General features: G+C 39.6%; 2 protein-coding genes across 4 annotated transcripts in view; one reads left to right on the plus strand and one right to left on the minus strand.

The window, feature by feature from the left end:
• Positions 1-16,170, minus strand: part of LOC135163973 (dynein axonemal heavy chain 1-like) — a 29,078-nt gene extending 12,908 nt beyond the window's left edge. Inside the window, exons 1-21 of the mRNA XM_064123879.1 lie at positions 16,063-16,170; positions 15,846-16,004; positions 15,438-15,788; positions 15,009-15,227; positions 14,639-14,916; positions 13,914-14,382; positions 13,316-13,643; positions 13,094-13,225; positions 12,466-12,964; positions 12,249-12,381; positions 11,838-12,179; positions 11,338-11,541; positions 11,054-11,277; positions 10,066-10,308; positions 9,684-9,797; positions 9,204-9,622; positions 9,029-9,139; positions 8,621-8,712; positions 567-961; positions 415-493; positions 108-327 (exon numbers count right to left, since the gene is read on the minus strand). Coding sequence (XP_063979949.1) covers positions 108-327; positions 415-493; positions 567-961; positions 8,621-8,712; positions 9,029-9,139; positions 9,204-9,622; positions 9,684-9,797; positions 10,066-10,308; positions 11,054-11,277; positions 11,338-11,541; positions 11,838-12,179; positions 12,249-12,381; positions 12,466-12,964; positions 13,094-13,225; positions 13,316-13,643; positions 13,914-14,382; positions 14,639-14,916; positions 15,009-15,227; positions 15,438-15,788; positions 15,846-16,004; positions 16,063-16,170 — 5,119 coding nt within the window. The remainder of the gene's footprint in view (positions 1-107; positions 328-414; positions 494-566; positions 962-8,620; positions 8,713-9,028; positions 9,140-9,203; positions 9,623-9,683; positions 9,798-10,065; positions 10,309-11,053; positions 11,278-11,337; positions 11,542-11,837; positions 12,180-12,248; positions 12,382-12,465; positions 12,965-13,093; positions 13,226-13,315; positions 13,644-13,913; positions 14,383-14,638; positions 14,917-15,008; positions 15,228-15,437; positions 15,789-15,845; positions 16,005-16,062) is intronic.
• On the plus strand, positions 1,820-6,851 carry LOC135163615 (uncharacterized). 3 transcript variants are annotated; one of them, XR_010299153.1, is made up of 6 exons: positions 1,820-3,118; positions 4,343-4,583; positions 4,686-4,791; positions 5,463-5,663; positions 5,882-6,097; positions 6,213-6,851. XR_010299153.1 is itself a non-coding variant. In XM_064123200.1 (5 exons), exons 1-5 carry the CDS (start codon positions 2,288-2,290, stop codon positions 5,919-5,921), a joined length of 1,419 nt encoding a protein of 472 aa, XP_063979270.1. In that variant the 5' UTR covers positions 1,820-2,287; the 3' UTR covers positions 5,922-6,851. The 3 variants fall into 3 exon arrangements, 1 of the variants encoding a protein (XP_063979270.1); XR_010299154.1 differs by having other exon boundaries at positions 6,218-6,851; XM_064123200.1 differs by having other exon boundaries at positions 5,882-6,851.
• Positions 16,171-16,682: the final 512 nt, after the last annotated feature.

A 16,682-nucleotide genomic window follows, 5' to 3' on the forward strand; every position in this document is an offset into this window, starting at 1 on the left:
AAATTAAAAAACTGCAATGAGGGTAATTAAAATATTTGTGAGTGGAAGCAAAAACTGGAGAAACATGAAATATGTAAATGGACTCGCTGACCCTAATAAATATTTACGAATATTTCTCCTTGAACTAGATTCCGTAGAATGAGGGGCTGAACCCTCCGCAGACATCTCCATGGAAAATCGTACATTGATGAGGTTTATGTAGGCCTGCACCATCATCACGTCTACTGTGGCAACGATTTCCCTCATTTGATTGCGGAGAATGGTGAGGGCTGGGGGAAGAAGCTGGTAAGTTAATTTCGACAGTTCGCCAGCGAATTCTTTCATCCCCTGAAAATTTGGGCTCATCATGTAACCGGAGATATTTAAAGCTTTCTCCCATTAGATGTTAATGTGATTAGAGATTTATCGACGTACCTGAGGGAGGGTTTCAATCCAACAGTCAATTAATGCTTCGGTCCCTACAGTTCCGCTCTCCAAGTAAATCATTCCACATCTGGTGTTTCGACGTTAATGAGTGGTAGAATGAATCACTGAGAAAAAATGTTTTAATAAAAAATTTATTATACCTGGAAACAGTTGCGGGTGAGGCGACTTTGAGATCACCAACTTCGAACATAATTGTTTGTCGTGCCGACAACTTGATTATCTCCCCCGATGTCAAACACAATTTTTTATTATCATCCAACACTGTATTCATATTCTCAATCCAAATGGCATCAACTGGCCCATCAAAAATGTACCACTTTCTTCTCATGTCATTAGCACTGCTTCCAGCACGTACCATGTGGGGTAGAATTCCATCCGTCCACTCGTGTGTATCAATATCAAATTCTCCATACAGTTGACCGAGCGTAATGGCTTTCGGATTGAGAACAAATGTTTCAACTAACTCAAACACATTCCCCGGATTCTCTTGTTGACCTTGCAGCATTCTGCATGCGTCTCGCAATATTTGGTAACACTGAAATCGGTGAGGAAGATCGTGTAGCTCAGGGGGAGGCGGGTGGAGAGAAATGAATAGGGGGATGAAAACACTTTGTGGCAGATAAATCTCTTGGAGAGGAAAATCTTTGAATGAATGAGGTCGCATAATTTGATACTCAATTCTCCTCTGACATCCTAAATTTTGGCACTTCAATGTTGCCCTACGCTGACGGCAATGAGTTACAGTATAAAACATGATTTACGAAGAAATATAAATTTATGGGGAGAAATTTTCTAGAATAAATAGAATAGATAAAAAACCCTAAAACAATAGGCGAATTATTGTGGATTATTTCAGTGCGAATATTCGGAGAGGAATATTGGGTGGAAATTAAGGAACTCAGGTTCGTCCTGGAATTTTTTCCTCGCCGTCATTTGATGTTTATTATCTCGTGCTGACACTAGATTTTTTTTCAATTTTTGTGCGTGGGCACTTCGATTATTTTATGAGGCCTTTCAGTGTAATTGGAATCATTTGATCCATGTGTCCACCCACCCGAGTATCAATGTCAATATATGATGAGTGACATCATATTTCCCCAATTCCACATGACTCAACTGATAATTTCAATTCAATCCTCATTAAACTTAAATGTTCTCGATACACGCAAAATGAAGCCCATCTTTTCTGTATCTTCATCAACATGAAAAGCATTATCTGGTCATAATTAATTGTGATACCTGCGGGACTAATTGGAGTAATCACGCGAACACCATAAACCAGCGTAGATCTCCACTCCCGAGATTCGAAATGAAATAGGAGACCGGCGCAATATAAAAGCATGAATTTGCGCATGCGATAAGAAAGTTTCAAAGCTCCGAATGAACAGCTCACCAAACAGTTCAACTTGGATCATGTGTTTGGTGACATCAAAGCCATTTTCACCCCCAAACGTCTCAAGCCCCATTCAAGCTCGCCAGGACACAGGAGTACAATTAGCACATCCAATATCACGTTAATTAATTTAAACTCATCAACAATATCCTCGATCCCATTCTAATCGATCAACGTTCCGAGACAGTGAGGCAAAAAAAAAAACAACTTAATGGCAAACCGGTTCGCAAACGATACATGGAAACTCGTGGCAACCCGAAAAACCGGCGCGTCACGCGCTACCGAAAACAAATGGAAAATTTGCCGAACAACTCGGTAAAATACATCAACCTGAAGAGAAAAAAATAAAGCTATTCTGTGCATAGAACGATACTAGTTAAATAGTGCGGGTGGAGTAAAAATAGAAAATATTGCGGAAGTTGATGAAAAAAAAAACTCCGACTATTCGGCTAAAATTGAGATTAAAACATGAATGGCATGAGTCTACGATGCTTGGAGACTAGATTTCGACGTTCAGTGCCGGAAGATCAGACAAAAAACGTTTATCCCATTGACTACAACAGCAGTTTAATTTACGAAGAGGAATCGCTACCATGCGACTCACTGCTTTTTCTCCTGGAATTCCTGCATGCGTATTACATTCCTACGATCATAGTCCTGGGCCTGGTTGGCAATCTTCTCTCATGCATTGTATTTTCGAACACTCATCTGAAAATGCGCAGCTCCAGCTACTACCTGGCAGCTCTGGCCATTACCGATTTCACATTTTTAAATGTTTTACTCCTCGTCTGGTTGAACAGTGAACTTGATTGGCGGGTGTTCAACGCACATGGCTGGTGTCAAATACTAGTGTACATAAGTGCAGTTTGCAGTTCACTCAGTGTTTGGTTGATTGTTGCCTTCACAGTCGAACGTTTCATTGCCATTCAGTATCCCCTCCACAGGCCACAAATGTGTACCATATCGAGGGCCAAAACCATAGTTTGTTCATTGATTGTTTCGTCGATGATCTGTCACTCTTATGCACTCGTAGCTGCTGGTGTTGTTGAAAATTCTCAGGGAACGCCTTACTGCGATCTCAAACACGAATACATGGATATTATGAAAGTTATCAGCACGATTGATAGTATTGCAAGCCTCATGGTTCCTATTATACTCATTGTTGTCATGAATACAATGATTATGCGCAATCTTCTGAAATTTAGCAGGAGATTCAGACAAACGCCGATGGCAAGTGTTATAGTTTCCAATCAATGCAACAGCAACGATCGACCGGATATTAATCTCAATCAAATTTCGGTGAGTGTTTGCCTGTTTTTGAAAAAATTAACGAGAGTCAATGGATCTTTCACTGGTCTTTGAGCGCCGGAACACTATTCGGTGCCTTCCACCAATTAAAGTGGGGAAGTGCGAGAGAATCGTCAACCAAATAGTTAATAACATTATATGAAAATTCATTTGCTACATTTAATTTGAGTAATTTTAAATTTCAAGTCGTTCTAAAATAGAAATGTTTTTGACCGCGACATGACTCGAAAAAACTGAGGGGTCGATCTGCGACATCTTGTTAATAATAGGAAGAATGTTTTTGAGGGATTTTTTTGATTGACGCTGTGCATCCGCTCATCCGTAACGTTATTTATAGATTGTTGGTGGGTATTCAAACAACTTGCGCAACACCTTGATTTATACTTTTGATAAATGAACATCCTGTGTTGTAAGATCGATTTCTAAAGTAGATTGTTAAATTCGGCGTTGAAATGTAGTCCATTAGTTGGTTCTCTGATTCCTCGAGTGATGTTTGTGTTAAAGACATGTGACAGCAGATTTACGTATAAATATTTGGATTTTTGTGATGTTCGTCAGGTGCGTCAATGATAAATTATGTTATGGGTACGTAGATTTTCATATTTCGGATGCACCTGTCAGTTCAGTGTAAACAAATTTTGTGTAAATTTTCTTTTAGTGTTATGGATATTGACCAGAGAGCTGTTGAAGACCAGAATTGATTTGACTCAATTTGCAAATACTCTGATAAATCATTACGGGCTGTGGGAAGGGTATTACTCAGCAGTAAATTTTCGTATTATCATGCCAAAATTTCAGCTGTTTTTGTTATTGTTTCCCTGGAAAAATTCAGAGTGCGGTTTATGCAGGTGCATCAAGACGTTTTTCAATATGCCATTCGCTAAATTTAGATTTTCGACTACTAGAAATAGATGAATATATCGAATGTCACTAAAAATATAATTCATGGGCCGGTAATAGGATGCAAAAAATAACGGGAGTTTATAGTGCGAAGTTTCATTAGCGAACAGGGAATGGGGCAGAACTCGTAAAGGCCGGGTGACTAACGAGCGAACAATTTTTCAATAAAATAAACAAAACACAGCGGAATTAAATTGCACTCGCGCAACGCGTCACGAACTACATATTTTTTTTGCTCCCAAACTTCGCGAAGTACGGTTCATAATTTCATTGTTTGGAATAATTTACATTTTCACATTTTCCTTGAATTGTCAGAGTAAAAGTAGCAGTCATAATGGCATAGCGCTGGGAACAATGATGGCTAATCGGGCTGGCTCACAACAATCATTTCATTCCTCAAAAAACAGTAACTCTCACCGCTCTTCATCAGCCTCAGGCGGTCCCGTACCAACGGCAGGAACCGCCACAGCGAATATAACAACACCAGCACAACCATCTTCCACAACTCCCTGTCATTTAAATTATCAAGTACCAGAAATTGGAGCAAAATGCATAAGTAAACATTTTATCGTTGCGCTATTTTCAATGAACCAATTCTCTCTCTCCCAATGCTACATATTCATAAATGTTTCCGCATAAATCTTCTGTTCCACGACAGGCATTGGATCATCTTCAAGAAGTGTTATGTCGACGAAAAATCAACATAACATAACAAAAATGCTTCTTCTTATAAGTACTGCCTTCATACTTCTCAATCTTCCAAGGTGAGTTTTCTATCTTTAAACGTGGAATCAATTCAGTAGTGAAGCGGTTAACCGCTTTATGTCGACTCAGCTTTTTCCTGTTTTCGAGTCATACAGCCGAATATAATTTTATAGTGCAATTTTCACTGTAGCCTTTCTACAGCTTCCCCTTCACTTTACAGAAGAAGTTGTTGTAAATATTATCGGTTGTCAAGGGAAAATCTTGAGTGGTTTCGAGATCCTTCGGCTTGAGGATGGAATTTAATATTAATTATCCATTAATCCAACCGTTAAAGACTATGCATTTGATAGTCGAAGAGGCACGTACTCATTGCAGCCTCAACGTGTATGCTCAACCGGGTAGAGTACATAATCGTGTTATATTGAGTCTACCATTTATTTTGGACTATCATCCAAGTATTGAGTCAATCATCAATTGATTTCGAATTTAAACAGCGCACAGTACGTGCACGAGCTTCAGTAGTCAGTGTTTACTAATTTTCATTACAGTGATAACAATTTCCCCCCAACATTACCCAATGATTACCAAAGGTCGAAGAATAGATATAACAAATTTAATTAAAAGTCGACCAATAGCATGCTCTACCGTGTCACTACTGAATTTTAATTAAAAATAACGTTGAAACCTCACTCCTGAACTCTCTCTCTCTCGCTCTCTCTTCTCCTTGCAGCTATGGAATACGTCTGTGTATATTTTTCCTCACCCTCGCGAAGCAGGAGAGTCCAGCCCTTCTGTGGTGTCTACAACAATTCTTCATGCTCCTTTATTACACAAACTTCAGCATAAATTTCCTACTCTACGCCATGTGCGGTGTAACTTTTCGCCGCTGTCTGAAGCAACTGGTCCAGAAAACTTTAACAGGCCTAACAAGGTAAGCAGAATATTTCCTGATGACGTAGTAGAGAGGATTAGGCTCTATCAAAACTGTGAGCACTGAGATTCGTCGATCATCATGAACTGAATACAAAACCCATTCATCATTTTCACCGAGGCTCCATTCGACTCTACTATTAGGAACAAAGTTTCACCCACAATTAGTTCAAGAGTGTCTAATATTGGTAAGTTTGATGTATGGTTTTTTGGTTTTAGGTATATTGGAAGGCAACGAAGAAATTCCGACATCACCTAGGAAGGTCATCTTCATTAGATACTCCTCCTACTTTGCGTGTCTATCTACATGTTTCTGCACTTGAAACTGCTGTAACCATATCCCAGGATGAATATTTCGGGATTGTGAAAGAGAAAGGGGGAAAAAAAGCCATCCACCGGAAGGAATCGTGGAGAATTTTCCGTGATAAGAGCTTGGTATTTATTCTGTTCTCCTTCAATCATTCTTTTCACGTAGACAATGGAATATTTTTCATTCCCCTATGACACTGTGTTATATGTATTACGTACAATAGGATATTCGTATTCCCAGGGTAGTTTTCGGAGAGGAAGAAGAAGATGCCTCGTACTCATTGCACACTATATTACATGTGTATTTTTGATATTTCTCGCCAGTCTGCTCTACTTCTTATAAGAAACCAGTGGGGAGTCTGGGGAACTGGAAGGCCGCACCACATCATACCATTGTACAATTTCACCCAGTTCTCGCAACTACCCAATACCAAGGATCAAATTTTTTCCCGTCTCATCACTGTCTTCGACTTGATCTCTATTGATGCCCATGTTGTCATACTTTACCGCTCGCTGTTTTATTTTCGTCATTCCTTGTAAATGTGTAAATATTGTCAACGCACTCGATCATCTCATCCAAGTTCATATGATTGTTTATATTCGTTCATTGTACTTGTTGGACCATGAGTACAGTGGAAAACATCTTGTATGTATATTAGATGATGCTTTTGGTCGTAATTTAACCCTGGATTGGTCACCCGGGGTGAATCACATCAGAAAAATTTTGGTGACCAGTCTAGGATTAAAGGTAAGGTTTACTGATAAAGTAAATGGCATCAAAGGGACTATTTTTCAAATTATATTAGATATGCGGTACGAATACCCAATGTTTTATAATTTTGCGTAATGAAACGAGACCAAGAATGTTGTATGAGAATGAATAAAGGAAAAATTTATGTCTTACAATTCCCTACTTCGTTTTTTAGTCCATGTCACTATTAAAAAAAAATACCACGAAGTAAGTTACAATTTACTGATGAAAATGGAAATATTGAACGATTAAAAATGAGTTTAACTTGTTTCACTCACTATTATATCCTGAAATAATATTCTTAAAACCGGTATATTCCATTCCAGAATCCGGAATAATATTCCGGAATCCAGTATATTTTATTTTGGATTCCGAGAACATCTCTAGGGATCGGCAGATTTCCTAGAGGGTGAAACAGCCCCATTCTCGCATTCAGTATTCCCCTTATGCCCTTGAGACACTTGGGGAGGGATTCTGCGGTTTGTTTTCGAAATTCATAAAAATCTCCTCAAATTCTTCACTCTTTATCGTCCAACCAAGAATAAAACTCTCACAATACTCTCGGGAAAATCGGAAAATCTATGAAAATAGTACAAAAGACTGTGGAAAGCGTGAAAAGCTAAAAGTTTTTTATTCTCAAAGAGAAAGAAATACCTGGACCCCAAATACTCCGAGCGACTAACGGTTTGTTATCAGAAACCGTCTCATGACACGCTATTCACCGTTTGAAAAATCTGTTAACCTCTAGGGATGTATCCGAAGTAGAGGATAAAATATCCCAAACATAAATCTTCTTCGAGAATATTGTGTTCTGTGATAAATTCACGGATATTTAGGAGCTTATCAACAATGTGAATTTATTCTTCCCCTCATTCTTAACATCCTAATTACTCCAATGAAACATAAGCAATGTATGTGTTCCACATCACATACGTGGAGAATATTGAATTTTGAAAGGGAGTCCCCTCGACTACTCTAGACAATAAAAAAAATTTTAATGTCCGGAAAATTAAAATATTGAGATGCGATTCACTCAAAGGAATATCAAATACGACATGAAGAACCTGATGGAACTCAACCCAGAAAAAAATGGAACTGAAAAAAATTCTCTGTTCAGATTAACTGACGGGGCTAAAAGGAAAGGATGGGGCACCCTCGGAAGTGGGAGTTGAAATACTGAGCACGCCTCACTTTCAGGGATAATGGTGAAATCCCATGGGAATTCTTTATTCCCTCTATCAGCTCCTACGCACTCGGGAAAAGAGATTTTTTAAGAGGCATTATGTTCTGTATATTGTTAGGCAAGCTTTGGAGGACCTCCTACACAGACCGAGTACATTAGATGGATTTCGCGGAGTATCGGATACGGAAAGGTCACGGGACAGATTTTGGTCGGGAGGAGTTACCCCCGTCACCTGCGGAATCAACTCATGTGAGTAGGAACGATTGTTTTCAGAATTAATTATGCACAAATTTATGAATAATAATTTTATCAAATCTAATTGGAAGATGGACCACTGTAGATGCTCAATTAATTAAAATCAACCGACCCCAGTTGGTAATGAAGGGGCCTCATCCCCGAGAGGTCAGGAATTCTTTCTCTAGATTTTTTCCTGTTGAGAGTCATTAGTCGACTGCCCTGAGGGTCACCTCATCTGTGAGAATTCTGGAAAATTCTCCAAAGAATCCACATTAAATTTACTTCCTGTATTACAGACATCCCTCTAAGACTTAGGCTGAATCCACCCAGAAATAGTCCCAAGAAGTTCAAATATTTGCATAAAAAGACAATTGATTATCTCTACCCGTAAAACCACGTATTCCAATCGAGTCCAAATAATCTCATTATCATAAATCCTCCATAAAAGATCCCAAACTTTTTCTGACTTGGTAATTACCTTTGTCTTCCCGGTGCCGGTTGGTCCCACCAACATCAAGCCATGTCTAACAGTTGTCGTTTCGTAAAGTTGAATGACTTTGAGGATTTGCTCTGGAAAAAACCGAAAGTACTTTGACTGACATTGTGTTAGTGTTTCCCACTATGTTAGTGTAACGTTCCATAAAACGCAGTGGTTTCCCACCGAAGTAATAAGAATTTATTCCACTCCTTCAAGGGAAAAGGAAATCCTCTGCCAGTCGAAAGATAAGATATTGGTTCATTTATGATAATGTGTTTGTTTTGTTCGACTGCACTGATCTCATCGGGACAATGTATGTGATGGGATCACATCACCCATTCAGACATCTGAACCGAGTCTCCTATTTTTTATTTTCTCTCAAAATAAATCTTATCGTGATTGCTGTACCTTCGAGCACCTTTAATCCCATCCCTCGTATTGTTTCACGAATTCCTGCCTCTAGCACATCACGATCCGCCTCGAGAGCTTTCAACCCCGGGAATAAATCCGATAAAATTCCTGCAGTGTCATAAGCCCATATGAAACACTTGAACACATGGGATCGTAATAAATAAAATTATACCTTCAAATAATTTTAAATCGTCTTTGAAGAATTTCGGTACATTCACATCTCTCAAGGCTCGCACGCATATTTGGTACTCGTCAAAATCCCCAGACTGACGTTTCAAGTTTCCAGCGTATGCTATCACTGTTTTAACAGCTCGCATACCAAAGTCATAGTGATCTTGGCTGCTGAGTTGCTCTGAGCTCAACTTAAACGTCATGGTGATCTTCACGGCGAGAGTCTTCGCCTCGGAGAATCCATAGGAAAATAGGGAAATTTCAGCAATCAGGGCGTAATTCGGTACCATCATAGCAACCGGACGGAACAGGGCTTTCAAATTGTCAGGTAATTCTGTGCGACCAGCGTAGCCAGGATTCATTGTTATAAACACAGCACACATTGGTTTCAGTATTATATCACAACCCTCGAATACGAAACTGAGGAGCAATATTTCATAATTGAATTAGAGGGTTCAATGGATAGTTTGCTGTCGCTTACCGCGATGCTCGTGTCTGTTGTGCTTGTTGAATAGTTAATATTTGTTGAGCAATAACCGAGAGCACCTCTATGTCAATTCTGTTGAACTCATCGAAACATGCCCAGGCACCCGCACTGAAATAGTGCCGTGAAAAAAGTGTGAAAAGTCAAAAATGTTGAATCATTTAAATTCTGAATAATGAAGAATAATTAAATTATAGATAATTAAGAAATTTTCATGCTCTGACATAATGCATAGGATTAGATAGAACGAACACTCAACACCTCTCAAATAACTGAATTTCACAGCAGACGTAGAGAGGTTTTTCATGAAATTTTTGTACCTAGAGTCAGATGCAGAGAGGTGCATAATGCATGGAAAATATGAAATATGAAATGATACCTGGCGAGGCCTTTGAAGAACTTTCCCATTGAGATATAATCCAACTGATCCGAGCAATTGAAAACGACGCACTGAATAGCAAAGGCTTTTGCCAGATCTTTTGTGGTTTCGGTTTTTCCTGTCCCCGCTGGTCCTGATGGGGCACCACCGAATTTCAAATGCAGGGCACCAGTTAATGTTAAATAACACCGCTCAGTCAGTGGGGTTATTACGAGTCGTCCATTATTTCCAAGGTACTCGTAGCTGACGGAGATGATTCAATTTTAGGAATTCAAATTAAACGTATAGTGCCAGGTAATAAGAATTTAGGAGGAAGGTCAAACTTGACAAATTCAAATGACATATATGGGCATCCACATAAAAAAGCTCTTGAGATCGTTTTGGTGTTACCCATAGTGTCCTTTGCTCCACTAAATTCCGCATATTTTAAGGGTAAAAGGAACCCTCTTCGTCGAATAATCGCGTTTCGAGGAAACGACATCGAAGTTCGGGGCTTTCTTTGACCGACTTTCGCTCGAAGTTGTGTAGATGATGATTTGCATTTATCGGGGGCTCTGGGGTCTTGAATAAAATGCGATTAGATATTCAGTTTTATGGATCATCGACGTACCAATCCCTTATCGACGGGAGCCCTTGTCGTAAAATCCTGATTTAAGAATATTCAAGTGCCTTCGCTATTTTCTCTCCAGAGAAATGCGTTTCTACTGTCCTGGACGACAACTCAACGTTCCTAAATTTCGTCTAGGTTTGAGTCTCGGTATTGAACCATTGTGCAAACATGTGCATAGTCACCCAGTCCCCAACCATTTTCCGAAATTTGAATATTGTTATGTGGGCAAAGGAAACTATTTGATGAGTTATGCGGTGGCAATGGAATTACATTGCACTCCAATCGTTAGCTTCTTAAAAATGCTATTCCATAAAATTATTTTTGAATTCCAGCCTCGACTTCCTGAAAAGTTAGTGTAACAAAAATAGAACGACCTACCCATAGGGAAAATCAGCATTGATGACATGAATTTTAACATCACAATTCTCCCAGTAATATCGGATTTGAGACGTCCAATGAAAATCACCCATGCTCCCCACGCTTTTCTCGATTAACCTGGTAACAACGTCCCGCGCGTGCACTTGGATCGTTATCAGTGATTCCAGCATGAGCCTCTGAATGTGAGTTGGCATTCCTCTGATCAAGCCCCTCAACGTCCCGAGCTTTTATAAAAAATTCATCAGAAATCAACAAAAGTTATTGTGCGAATGAAATTAAATTACCTCGGCCAGCATGACCTCGTAATACTGATTCAAGGAGTTGAAATTTATTGCACTCTCCACTTCAGCAGTCCAGAATATTTGATTGGCACAAATAACTACTTGACCTGGCCACATAAAAACCCAGTCCCCATAGACTTTTATTTGCAAATAATCCAGAGCCTCTTCAATTATTTCTCGGAGGGTTTTCTGCATAGTCAACTCTACCTGTAAATCCACCATCACTTTGAGGTATGATTGGTCATTAAAAATAAAAATGGTTGTGCCTAACAAGACAATTATATGATGTCGATTCATGCACCGGATATATCATCCCTCAGACGTGGGTTTTAAAAAGTGGAGTGGCATTAGTAACAAACCCAGTCATAAAAAATTTCAACCATGTTAACAGTTAATGGCATGCTCAGCTTTCAGAACTGACATTCCCTAATTGCTGATACCGCGAAGCCCGTGGGGCTGAAAGAGAGGTAAAAAAATCAATGAACAGAGCAATTGACATTCACCTGCCCCAACCACTCTTCCACTTGTCCAACCGGATAAATAGGCGACTTTAGCATGACCTCCTCGCCATCTGCTGAGTACATTCTCGTTATTTCCAAATCCTCCTCGAACCTCAACTCCTTCATATTCTCAAAGCATTTGTTGAGATGCGGTTGGACAGCTCTGACATTTTTAGTCTGCGCTAGAATTTCGAGGAGCTCGTCGTCACTGAGGAAATAAAACCTCGGAAAAGTCGAACGTTTAGCCTCGAGATAGTTAGAGAGACCACGCTGTACAATTTCCAGGAGATTCTCACATTCTTTCAAACTACTCAATAAAGTTTTATCGGGACATGTCCGGAGGATCTGCCGAACATTGGGGATATATTGGGGATGAAGTCGATCACGTATTTGCCATTAATGTGATCCACTTACGAAAGGAGACTCTTGGGCTTTCTTCATAATTCTCCTCCAGTTTCGATCCATTGCTTTATATTTCTTCGCTTCCATGGGTAATTGCCGGCTTATATCCTCACTGGTGAATATGGGCTCCAGGTACATCCAGGCTCTGTAAGATTAAAATTCTAACGTTAGGTGGGATGGTAAACTACCACTACCTCGAGGAAAATGAAAATCAATTTTTCTCCCCTACTTCTGAACTTTAATCCACTGCATCAAAACTTCCTGAATTAACTTCAATTTTCCCTCCCATTCGTCTATTCTCTTCTCAAAAAAAGCTCTGTACGGCCCATATCCAATTTGCTGAGTACTCTGCATGTGCTCCTCCAACATAATTAATATTTCATCAGTAACTTTCATTATACATGTGCCAGTTTCCTTGTACGTCAAAATCTCCATCTTCACGACCTCCCATTCACCCATCATTTTATCTAACGCCGAGCCTATGGTGTACTCCTGAGTTGCTTTGTCGGAGACATCAGCAACGGTGTCCTTGAAATCCATTATACCGAGGGCGACAAGACCCTTGAGATTTGATGGTGGTGCGAGAGTCACTCGAATTCCCGTACGAGAATTCATCTCCTCTATGTGTTTAGCTTCGATTCCGGGATTTCTCAGGGATTTCATTAGACCAACGTACGGTTTGAAGGCATCAATATTCGATGCTATATCGATCCCAATTGACAGCATATCTGGGGATTTCGGGGGTTAATTTGAACTTTCGGAGGATTTTGGTAATGAACACAGCGTGGGAAGTATTTATGATTATTAAGGTGTGCTAAAAGTGATAAATCCTGAGAATGTTATACAAAATAACATACTTGGCTGATCACGGAATAATTTATTGCATTTAGCAATGGATTTTTGCATGTCAGTAACCAACATTTCCATCTCGGCAGCGTCCACTGTTACTAAGGGATTGTCCATCCACATGTCTTCATATTTCAACCAGTCTGCAAGGAGCGCGAATTATTTTATATTAATTATTTTATGGAAAGAAAATATTTCGAAAGCTGAGTGATAAATTATCCAGACTTGCGGACCTGATGCTGTACACCAAAGGGTTTTGTAAGGGTCCAGTTGACGTTCCAGTTCGTTGAGCTGGGCATTCATATCAGTAGGTGGCATTCCGAACAATCGACGACGCTCGTTGAGTAGGACAGATTGTTCCTGACATGCTTTCAGGGATTTCCATATTCTCCTCGCGTCGACTGCATTCTCATGTACCTTGTCATGATCCTCCTGTCGCAGCAGTTCCACCAAATTTCCGGAGACGACGATAGCCGCCTCGGAGAGGGCCATCTCATCGTCTAGTTCGGTTCTCGAGAATTTCTCTACGCATTCCGATAAGAAATCTGTCGTTTCGATGATCTGAAAAGTCGGATTGTTTATAGCTCGCACGGTTTCTTTCAAGTTTTATGCGAAGGGAAATGTCTGAGAAAAATTCTCGGGTTAACGTACGAAGAATGTGGACTGTTGGCATTGGAAATTTTATTGCAATATTTTCAATATTAATTTAACGTTTATTCCGCATAACTTTCCAATGACAATTGTGTTTTTGAACGGCTGTTATAACGCTGCAAGCACTCGAGCGTTCACAAAGTGAAAATCTATCGCAGATATTGGAAACTCCTGTATTACCTGTTCATTAATTAATTGTGGATAACCAATACACAGCCATTTGGTGGAAAAATCTTCATCCGGTACGTTCCACTTGAAATTCTCCACCACTTCATACTCCAGTTTCAAACGATTAACGGTGTCGGTTAGAGTTGCAACGCGCTGGGGTAGGTCCTCCATGAACTCTCGAATTTTGAAAACTTCCTCGATGGATTTTGGGTCTTCTCGTAACATTCTCCGTATTTCATTGTACTCGAACAGGCAGTCGTCCAGTTGAATTTTTAATTTCTCCGTTAATAATGTTAATAATCGTACAGAGAGGTTGTTATGCTTTTCCACGAGAAACCCTTTCAATTTGTGCAATACAACATGGAAGGGTCCGATGGCGATGTGGGCAGGTACCTTCTTCTCAAGTTCTGCTCTTGCAGCTCGATGAAAGGATATTTTTTCCTGAAACGCGGCGGTAGAACTGTCCTCTTTTTCAATTATCCTGAACACAATTTTAAAGGATTTTTCATGGAGAGGGCTTATGTGGCATTACATACCCTACGCGGAAATGAATTTCCGATAAAAACTAGACCTTCAGAGGGTGACGAGTTGGAGGAAACAACATTCAGCTATTTTTTAAGTTAAGTTTCGGGGGAAAAGTAAGGGTCATCTCATGTTTCGCCCCCCTGAGGGGTAATTTTTATCTAAAAGTCCCTTCCGTGTGCACAGAACATAAATTAAAAGTGCGAATTACATACGCGATATATTTTTCGGGGTCCATTGTATAAAAATCTTGGTATCTGTTGAATTCTTCAGCATATGCCTGAAGTGGAATGATAGCACGTTCGTAAGCTCGATTCAGCTTTTCCCGAATGACACAGACCGAATGGTCAAGAAGACCGGTGGAACTGAGGTATGACTCCGGTGGAAATGTCAAGCTCGGTAACAAGCTGGCGTAAGGCTGCTTTACTTTGTGACATAGCAACAAAGCTTCCTCTAAGCGCTCTATTATTATTTTCTGATGGGGAAATTGATGCTAGAGTTGATCAATAAATGACAGTGCTGACGAGCCCAATTTTTGATTATCGTCAATTACAACCAACAAACTTGGCAAACAGAGGATTATACCTGATACTGTGTTGGAGATGTTGTATAACCAGCGCCATGTTCATGACTCATGACTAATTCAACAGTGAAAATTGGCCCTGGAAATGGGGAAAACTGTGTAACGATCAAATTGTCACCCCATGTGAAGTCAATGTCGACATTCAGGGCACATTCGGCAGGGCCGACGAGCATATTTGCATATTTTTCTGTGGAAGTCTTCACCAAAGTCTTCAGGGCATCCTAGAAGGCGAAGTGAGAGGTAAATATCCACTTTTGTAATTGAAAAAAAAATTGATGAGTGTCATTGCATTATACGAGATATTATGTCTCAAGTCGTCTCTTTATAAATTATTTTTTAATGAATCATTTATTTGATAAATGAAAGGTGCAGCTTGATGAGAGAATAAATTGTGAGAATAAGATGTGGAAAAATCTCTTGCTCGTTCACACCTGCATAAAAAAAACCATCATGTTGATGAAACGTCGAAGTTTGATGACATCGTATACATAGGGATTCTTCTGTCGAAGATCAAAGGCGCCTTTGCCGATATCCCGAAGATACATTCTCGCCGATTGAATTATCCTGTCCACCCATTCTTCTCTCAAATATTTGATCACAGCCAACGTGTTGTGCGCTTGTTGCACCTCGAATTCTCGCAAATGAAATAGCTTTCCTCGGTCGAGGGAGAACAAGCACACAGTGCACGTCAACTTCTGACAAATCTCATTAACCCGGCGAGCAGCATCATATACTTCAGGCAGAACGTACAGAGTGCTCCAATGGATTAATCTCTTTGTTTCCTGAAAAGTTCATTAGGTGAACATTCTTTGTTCATTGGATTCCACTGAAATTAATACTTCAAAAGTTTTTAGGTCCGTATTGACAGTTGTCAATTGTTCAAATGCATGGGAATTGTTCGACGTTTGTCCCGACGAAGTAGGGGTTCGAGTTGATTGCTTTTCCCACGCCATGCGACATAGCTGACGTTTATGATTTAATTGGATTTCGCTGAAGATCTGGAGAAAATGGCACGAAGAATCAGATGAATTTTAATACCGGTTAATTAATACCTACAGACTCTACTTGCTCCTCGGGAAACCTTGATCGTCCATTTCTCGAAACGGAGGAGAAAATGACATCTCTCTGACTTTGGTCAATTCCTGGGAAGTCCTCCACTTCCATGCAGTCCAGGTAAAAATTTTCACTTGAATTTTTAGAGAGTGCAATAATAAGTCAGAATAGGGTTCCAGGAAAAGTTATTAGTATTTGAATCATCTATTATCATTTCAATTCTAAGCATCGCATAATGAACATCCTGAATAAATCAGAGATGGAAATAATACCATCAATTTAAAGACAATTCAAATTGAACTGGTTGATATTTAGAAATTTTACAAGAGATTGTCTGGGATTTCAGAAACAGTATCTTACATCAGAGTTTTTTTCTGCTGCTGTTTGTCGTCTTCAGACAGCTCATCGATCATCCCATTGGATTCCATATTGTTAATCCTACTTTCATCAAACTCTATCAGGTGAAACCCCTAATTCGATGAAGTTTTACTCTGTGAATAGCGGGACTAATTAAATTCGCTTTGATTGGTACAGATTCATGAGCCTCGGATTAAATCTACATGTTAGTAATCTCGAATGATAACCTTAATTAATGCAATTAAATCTGATTGACTGAATGCAGC

The sequence above is a fragment of the Diachasmimorpha longicaudata genome, chromosome 6 (assembly GCF_034640455.1).
Source record: "Diachasmimorpha longicaudata isolate KC_UGA_2023 chromosome 6, iyDiaLong2, whole genome shotgun sequence".
Taxonomy (NCBI): Eukaryota; Metazoa; Arthropoda; class Insecta; order Hymenoptera; family Braconidae; genus Diachasmimorpha; species Diachasmimorpha longicaudata.

What these genes read in the sequence shown, in the direction of transcription:
- LOC135163615 (XM_064123200.1), top strand. Translation starts at nt 2,288, where the DNA reads ATGAATGGCATGAGTCTACGATGCTTGGAGACTAGATTTCGACGTTCA. An exon ending in AATTGGAGCAAAATGCATAA is followed by an intron (nt 4,584 to 4,685) that starts GTAAACATTTTA and finishes GTTCCACGACAG; the next exon opens with GCATTGGATCATCTTCAAGA. An exon ending in ATACTTCTCAATCTTCCAAG is followed by an intron (nt 4,792 to 5,462) that starts GTGAGTTTTCTA and finishes TTCTCCTTGCAG; the next exon opens with CTATGGAATACGTCTGTGTA.